Genomic DNA, 7858 nt, shown 5'->3' on the forward strand with positions numbered 1-7858 from the left:
TTGTTCTTTTGTATGGTGGAGCCCAGCACCTACATGTACATGTACATGTGTGTATTTTACAAGACTTCACAGGATGCTAACAGCTGGCGCAAATTTTGCCTTGTCTGGAAAACTCCTCGCGCATGAAGAAATTCAAATTTACTAACTGAGAGAAGTAGGGTCACGTTGTGGTATAATACTCACATGTACAGTATGTATAAGGCCGTCGGCCATGCAGTGTGGATCTTTAGCTTAAGGACAGTGTAAGTGCTTAACGATCACAAACATGCACTCACGGTAGTAGATTGGCTCAAAGATAATAGCAATTTTCGCATGGTTAATTTTGTTTTTCCCCCTTGAGGCAAAGTTGAGGGGTTTGTCGTCATATACACAGTAAGCTTTCATATGTTTATGATACACTGTCATCCAAGCTTCATGTATACATGTACGTGTGCAGTACTTGTACCTTGTCACATTAGCACTGAATGATCAGGCAGAGAGCCCCCAGCTGGACCATGAGAGGGCATAATTTTCCTAGCAGCTATGTACGGCTCCTCTGGTGGGAACTGCCCTTTGCTGGTGTACAAACAACTATGAAATATGCGCGTTACAGTCACATCCCTACTAACAAAATGACTACTCCCCACCGACATGGCTCTGTTCAATTGATGAGAGGAGTGTTTCTGCTCAAGAAAGATAGGACAGTCATCCCGTTTTATTATTGGCACAAAATCTAGTGTATGAGGGCAAATGCTCATTTCATCAACATTCTGAAAAAGCTGTAATTTTTTGTCAAACAGCCACAGTTCTCAACATTGAAAAAAACTGATGCATTAGCATCAGACACAAACTGTTCACAGAGATTTTCCACAAGTTCACACTCCACTTCAAATAAATACACGTAGAGAACATGGAGCGAAGGTTCCAATCATTTCAAATCTATTTTCCACACCTGCATGTTGAATTTTATAGAAATGCTGCAACGAGGCAGCTCAAGACCCTGTTGCATGCATCTTTGACACGTTCCTGTTTATTTTTCTGGGTCACTTTAAGACTTAAAAGAACAGTGGTTGAAGAAAGCTAATTTTCAGTGGGTCTAGATCTGTGCATTGTACGACTACATGAAAGTTGTACTTCAAGCACCTTTTATCCTGCACCATTAAAAGCAATGCAAACGGTAAAATTTTGCTTTGAAAGCCTCATTGATTAGGAGCAGTGGGAAGTCACAGTGGGTGACCAAGGACATTTTACCAACCAATGGATGGACAATGGTATGCATGTATATGTATGTGCATGTATGCGCGCACTTGGGGGCACGCGCAACATTGGAAATGGCAGGGTATGCTGGATGGATCAGAGAAGCAATGTACCAAGTGGTTGCAACACATTTGTATGTTTACCAACCAAGGACCGGGGAAGATCGTATAGCATAACTGTAATTATGGTTTACAAGAGGGGAACACTTTGCAAATTCTAACCCAACAATACACATAACCAGGGAGTGAAGCAACCAAAGTCCCGCGAATCATGGCCAGGGGCCTGCTTAAGGGGACTCTAGATCACTTTTTCAGTGAATTTTCTTTCCAAATTGATTAAGAGTTCAAACTGTTTAATTCTTCCAGGTAAAAATATGAAACTTTCATAGTGACTCATGTTTTGCATGGACTTAAAAGAATTTTTATACCAGTCGGTGGGCTGTTTCATCAAGCTTAGTGCCGGATGGTAGTTCTAACACTGTTGTGGAGATCCCCCACTGGCGCCGACCGGCGTAGCTGTATAACACTGTACACACTCTGATGGCGTCTTTTACAATTGAGCAATCTTTCAGTCATCTCAAAGTTTTTCATCGTTTTCAAATACACATACATTCTTTAATTGGTAACAAAATAAATGAAGAACAAGTACATCAAATGAAAACTGTTACAGGTGCAGAATAGCAGTGATACACAAACAAGTTGACAAATGACTGTGCACACGGCATTTAATATTCAAGGAAGGATTTCCATGGGAAAAAAAGAGACAAGTTTATTCAAAGACTGGATTTTCCTTCAAAGCTGAGGTTGTTAGATTTATTCATTAAGCCTCATCCCATGATCTTTCAACCAATCACAGCTGTAAAGTACACATATACACGTATGCCCAACAAATCTGACATGTGCATGATCATATGAGATGTGCAGCCTTTTGAAAGAAGCACATGCTATTTGCCCACATGCAGAGTGGGTGAAGCAAAGTGGATCAGTCTATCGTTTGTTTCCAGCTCAGTTCAAACTGTTACCATTGAAAAAAATCCTAAGGAGTCTGGAGAGTCACAGCAATTGTTTCATACTTGCACATGTCCATCATAGAGAAATAAGTCTGTACTGAGTCTTTCAAGCACTTTCAGCTCACTACTACTTGCCTTTGGCATACATGTAAGATCGATGCCGTACACAACAAGTGCTCACTTTCCAATGTCAAGGAGCGTGGGCAACTGGTGTGGATGTACAACAGAATACACGCACGCAGACCTTTTAGAAGTTGACGATGTAAAATTGAAAAAAAAAAAAGAAGAAGCCCTCATCTCACTGCGGGCCAACTTCTTAGGCAGCTCACTGTGCACAGCTGAATGTACATGTACATGTAGGTGGCTGGTGGAGCATTAATGCCCCTAAGTCACTGACACTGCCTGGCCTCTACATTGCCTGTCTGGAGACACATTACCATTAACGATGCATGCAAGCTGATTAAGCTTTTCAATATTATGTATGTATTACTGGTAATGGGTGATACCTTCATCATGGGTTAGGACAAGGCACATTTGTCAAATGCAGCATAAACGAAGTGCATTTCACATTGGATGGGGAGAAGGCCAGTCATTCAACTAAAAGCTTTCCATTTATAGTCAATCGAACTTCTGTGTCAACCACTTCTGTTGCAGAAGCACCTTAAATGTATTCAAATGTTACATCAAAACAGTGCATTTGAAATTTTCCAGAGTTGTCCAGATATTTGCTCAACATTCTATAAAAACGTAATAATTAATTTTCAATTTGTATGTACATGTGAATGTGAGCCATTGACCCAACTGTTATACTTACTCTTTTGTCCATGCCGATGGACACAACATCAATATTAGTATTCAGGGAAATATGAGTACATAAAATAAACATGCATTTAAGCAGAGGCTACTCCAGTGGCTAAAACAAAATCTATACAAGTGTGATTCTTTCGCTGTTGACCGTAACTGTTATCGTGGTACCTGTTCAGATGCATATGTTCTTTTAACATTCCTGAGATTAATTTTCCTAGAGTGTTGACAACAGGGTTTGTTAGAGCTGGGGGGTTCCACATTCCCTTGTTTTTTTGTTGTTTTGGGTTTTTTTCCCTATTACACTTTTATTTGTTTCTATTTATCTGGTCCTTCTGTATTACATTGTGATACATGTTATAATGTTTTTAATACTCCATGGTGTAATTTTTCCTAATGGTGCATATATTTTTATAGTTAATGTGCTGTATGTTTTAATATAATTTAATTTAATTTTATATTATTTTTTTACTACTTTAATATTGTTAGATGGCCCACTGAAAATCATCTGTTTTTAGATGACAAGGCTACCACCTATAAATAAAGCTATTTTTCTTCTTATTATTATTATGAGTCCGACCAACATTTACATTTCTTAAAGTGTACATGTACAAGCATTCATTTTTCTTGGACAATTTTTTTGCAACTGTTCTTCGATTTATGAACACTCTTTTACATTCTTATTTGGTTAAAAGAACTGAAAGTGCACCATTTAAACACTTAAAGCTACATGTATCCATGCTTTCCTGGCCAACTGAGGGTGCTGTTCCTATGATGTCATCCATGGAAGACAAAGTTCAGTGCACAGGTTTTTCTGTTCAAATTGTGAACCCTGAATTTACTTACTGAAAACATTTCTGAGAAAGGGATTGATGTTTGCTTACTGCTATGCACATAAACAGCAATGAATCGGTAATGAAGAGAAAAATCAATCACGTAAGTCTAAAAAATCTGGTCCATGCCCAAGGGACCACCACTGTTCCATATGTGACCCATCATGACAAAAGTCACACTCCAGGTTTTCCAATTATGACGGTTCAAAGCCAAAAACAGAATGGGAGATCATTTTGGGAGTACTGTAAGTTTTGGAAAGAATATCCGTTGTTCTGTTTAATTCCACGTTTTTAGTAGGATCAGATAGTTGAAAATGTCATTTTTCTTTCCAATTCATCATTATCATTTTTGTAATGGAAGGTTTCCTTTGATTTGTCTGAAATTCTCACAGTAACTCCAATGGATAAAACTGTGAAGTGAAAAAACCGAAGTCTTTCTCTGTAGGTTTTGTATACAACTTTAATCTCGTGTCACGTGACCCCTGATGACGCCACCACGACAAATTTATTTTGACAGCCCCACGGGTTGATGGACTATGTACATGTATGCTCCCAATACAAAGTCACTCAGATGTATGAATGCACCAGTGTTCAACTTCTGAAAAATGTGCACAAAACCTATGGAGCAAAACTGCAGCTTTAAAGTCAAGTTACGTGATTTGCATTTATATTGAAAACAAATTATGAAATATCATTTGATATTTGGACTCTTGGGTATAGTTGTAATCGAACGAAAATGGGAAAAAATATGATTTTTCTTTCGTTCTCATAGTAATCCTCAGCCGAAGATCAGGACTACTTTCATTAAGATCGATAATATTGGGTAGTAGAAAAACATGTACAAAACCTATGGAGAAAACTGCAACTTTAATCTGATGTCACGTGACCCCTGATGATGCCACCGTGACGATATTATTTTGACAGCCCCACCGGTTGATGTACTACATATGATCCCAATACAAAGTCACTCAGACGCATGAGTGTATCAGTCTTTGACTTCATAAAAACGTGCACAAAACCTGCGGAGAAAAACTCTTGTCACATGATTTGCGTTTATATTGCAAAACAATACTGAAATATTATTTGATAATAATAAGATCGATAATATTGCGTAGTAGAAAAACGTGTACAAAACCTATGGAGACAAATTAAATATTCAAAATTCAAAAATAAATCATGTGATGATGCCATTGAGATGTCATTATTTCAGTATCTTCTCAGTCTTTGGGTAGTTTCTTATTGTAACTTTGATGAAGATCTAAGATTGGTAAGTGACAAAAATGGTGCCTCAAATCTGTGTACAAAGTCTATGGGAAAAAATTAAATATTCAAGAATTAAAAAATTGATGCCAAATTTCTTCTAGGACTGTCCTTGGATGATGTTTTCACATTGTGCCAAGTTTGAAGTCGATCAGATGCATTATGGTAACAAATTCGATTGGCTGAAGAAATAGTCAGGAAAAGGAAATAAATGGGGGGAAAAAAACTTTAACGAAAACAAGAGCTGTTTCAGCAAGAATGCCAAAACAGCTAACAAAATGTTGTATTTATGCTGTTAACTGTCATACAGGGAAGTGTCCCATATAATAGTTTTTGTGATGATTGCATTGGATGATAAATTAGCATTCATCGCCAACATGGATGACCATGAAGTTGTTTAGATGTACACTACGGAGGCCTAGAAGTGCCACGGTTAGATGTTGATTTACATTGAGGGGTGACTTTTTCAGCACTGTTGATAAATTTATTATGAAACTTTTGAAGGCCCTTTCTTGTTTATGCAACATAAAATTAACTGCAACGCATGAACTGAAGATTTACAGTGATTTTTTAATTAATATTTTGCAAATCAGTCAATTACATGTAACTCACTACGACTTGCATTTTGGTTTTGATTTCAAAATAACATATGTTGCAAGTTATATTGTCATAGGTGTACTCATAATTCTGGTATTGGACCAGAATTACATATCTGGACCGTGATGCCCAACTTGCCTCAGTATCTACGGTGGCCAGGTTGTGCCATTGCCGGGGGTAAGAGTCTACAACCCAGCAACACATTTTACTCATACTGCTTAAGCATTTGTGGCAGGTGTAAAACTTTTCACTGTTACTTCCTATTCCACTGTTTGGGGAAATGTTGCATTGTTGCAAAGCTTAAATTTTACAAGACATTAAAGTTATTATTATGTAATAGAGATGGGGATATCTTCCCCAGAGGTAACTCAGTTTTGTAAACATCGAGTTAAGAAGTACTTTTAAGCATATCACTCTCTAAACAACAAGTGTGTGATACTTTCTCCATTGTTATTAAGATGGTAATTCCATGTTGAAATTCTATATTTCGTATGCTTATTACGCGGGAGGTTTTCTATGCGTCAACCTGCACACCAAAGTATTAAACGGCACATCCAAAGAACCTCAGGATGGGTGTCTCTTGTCACAAGTATTGACATCCTACCCTCCCCCTTCCTCACTTTACACATTGGGGAAAAAAATACCAGTGGGTCAAAACTTCCAATGTAAGTCTGTCAGTCATTTTCCCTACGAAGTTGACTGTGCAACTTCTGAACACACATTAATGCAAGTTTGACTGCATGTATTTTTGTATATATACATGTGGAAATACTAAACATACCCAGGCAAGCCACAAACAAACTGACAAACTTTTTCTTTTGTCTCTTGTTTTGTTTTTATCAACAAGCTGGCCTACTGACTGAGTGATACTCACAATTTGGTTTTGAACCTTGGCAGAGGTGTCCTTCTGCCGTAGTTCATAGTGGACCAAAAGAGACGAGAGGCGGGTGGACCATCAGACTTCCATCAGCAAAGATGAATCTCATCTCACCAAGAACATGAAGCAATATTCACTGTTTGGTCCATGTCTAGTTCTACTTACTAATGTTTTCAGCCGGGCTCCTGGGCAAACTGCATCTCATGAATTTCAACACCAGCTCAATACCAGGGTCTGTCATGTCAACAATGTCAAAATGACATCCTCGAGATTCTGCTGAACTGAATTAGATGATCAACCTGCTATAAACTGCCTTGATCTCATAGGACATGTTGGAAACAGTCAAACATGGGTGTGACAGTTTTGGGTAGGAGTAAGCCTAACAGCAGTTTTACGTCAAACGGCAGATTTTAGTCTCAAGCTCTCAATAAATCTGTCTGTATTGTCATAAGTTTTTGTGAGCACACTCTCATGATCTGGTCAGAAAAATAAACTGTCAGCTTCACGTCCTCTCTTAGACATGGCAAAGCACAATACCATGAACACGGACAACCATGGAAGAAGGAAAGTTCTACACCTAGGCCAACACTCGCCCGTGAACTAGTGCGCCATGTCCGCCCCGCGGCAGAGTACGCATACGGGACACCAGTCGTTGTCACGCCGCTAGCGGATGTCGATTCCCACGCTCAAACAAATTCACCTTGGTCGCCTCACTGCAGCAGATCGACTCGTTTATTTCGGTGGTCGAAAGTCTCTTGAAGTCATTGTCAGGTTGAGGTGACTACAACAACCTAATCGGCGACATTTTTCTCGGTCTTGGACGCATCGATCATACGTCGATGGTGTTCGAGATTTTTGACCTTGGGTCCGGTCCAGGGCAATGATACGATAAGGTAACGGTACCGCGATACGCGGTACACGTACTAGACTGGTACACGTACATGTACATGTACATGTACTATGTACATGTACAGCGCTGTACCTAGTACCTGTTAACATTGTGTAAATGGGTGCAGGTAAGCTCTAAACGTATCCGAAGAAGAGCACGGCGTCTTTGCATTAAATTTCCTTCAGTCTGTTGGAGTGTTGGTTTTTTTCCCGATTAAACTTCATTTCATTTGTGTCATTTTTCGGGATACACCAGTAAAGACATTCAATTCCCAAACATATATTTAGACATTTGAAGTAAAATATTTAAGGATACAATATTTAGCCAGCTCCAGCTGGATTGCCCGAGAGAAA

General features: G+C 38.8%; 2 protein-coding genes across 9 annotated transcripts in view; one reads left to right on the forward strand and one right to left on the reverse strand.

Moving 5' to 3' along the window:
• rfc3 (replication factor C subunit 3) overlaps positions 1-6577 on the forward strand; it is a 43014-nt gene extending 36437 nt beyond the window's left edge. Inside the window, exon 7 of the mRNA XM_087132437.1 lies at positions 5816-6577. Within this exon, the coding sequence (XP_086988563.1) occupies positions 5816-6119 (304 nt within the window). The 3' untranslated portion in view covers positions 6120-6577. The remainder of the gene's footprint in view (positions 1-5815) is intronic.
• Positions 1-7533, reverse strand: part of LOC110979766 (uncharacterized) — a 36102-nt gene extending 28569 nt beyond the window's left edge. For 3 of the 8 annotated variants that reach the window (XM_087132431.1, XM_087132433.1, XM_087132432.1), the window contains exon 1: positions 6614-7533. In XM_087132431.1, coding sequence (XP_086988557.1) covers positions 6614-6660 — 47 coding nt within the window. In that variant the 5' untranslated portion in view covers positions 6661-7533. The remainder of the gene's footprint in view (positions 1-6613) is intronic. The other 5 variants (XM_022235818.2, XM_087132434.1, XM_087132430.1 and 2 more) reach the window with 3 other exon arrangements.
• Positions 7534-7858: the final 325 nt, after the last annotated feature.

The sequence above is a fragment of the Acanthaster planci genome, linkage group LG02, assembly GCF_054643075.1.
Source record: "Acanthaster planci isolate LZ-2023a linkage group LG02, COTS_SCS, whole genome shotgun sequence".
Classification (NCBI taxonomy): Eukaryota; Metazoa; Echinodermata; class Asteroidea; order Valvatida; family Acanthasteridae; genus Acanthaster; species Acanthaster planci.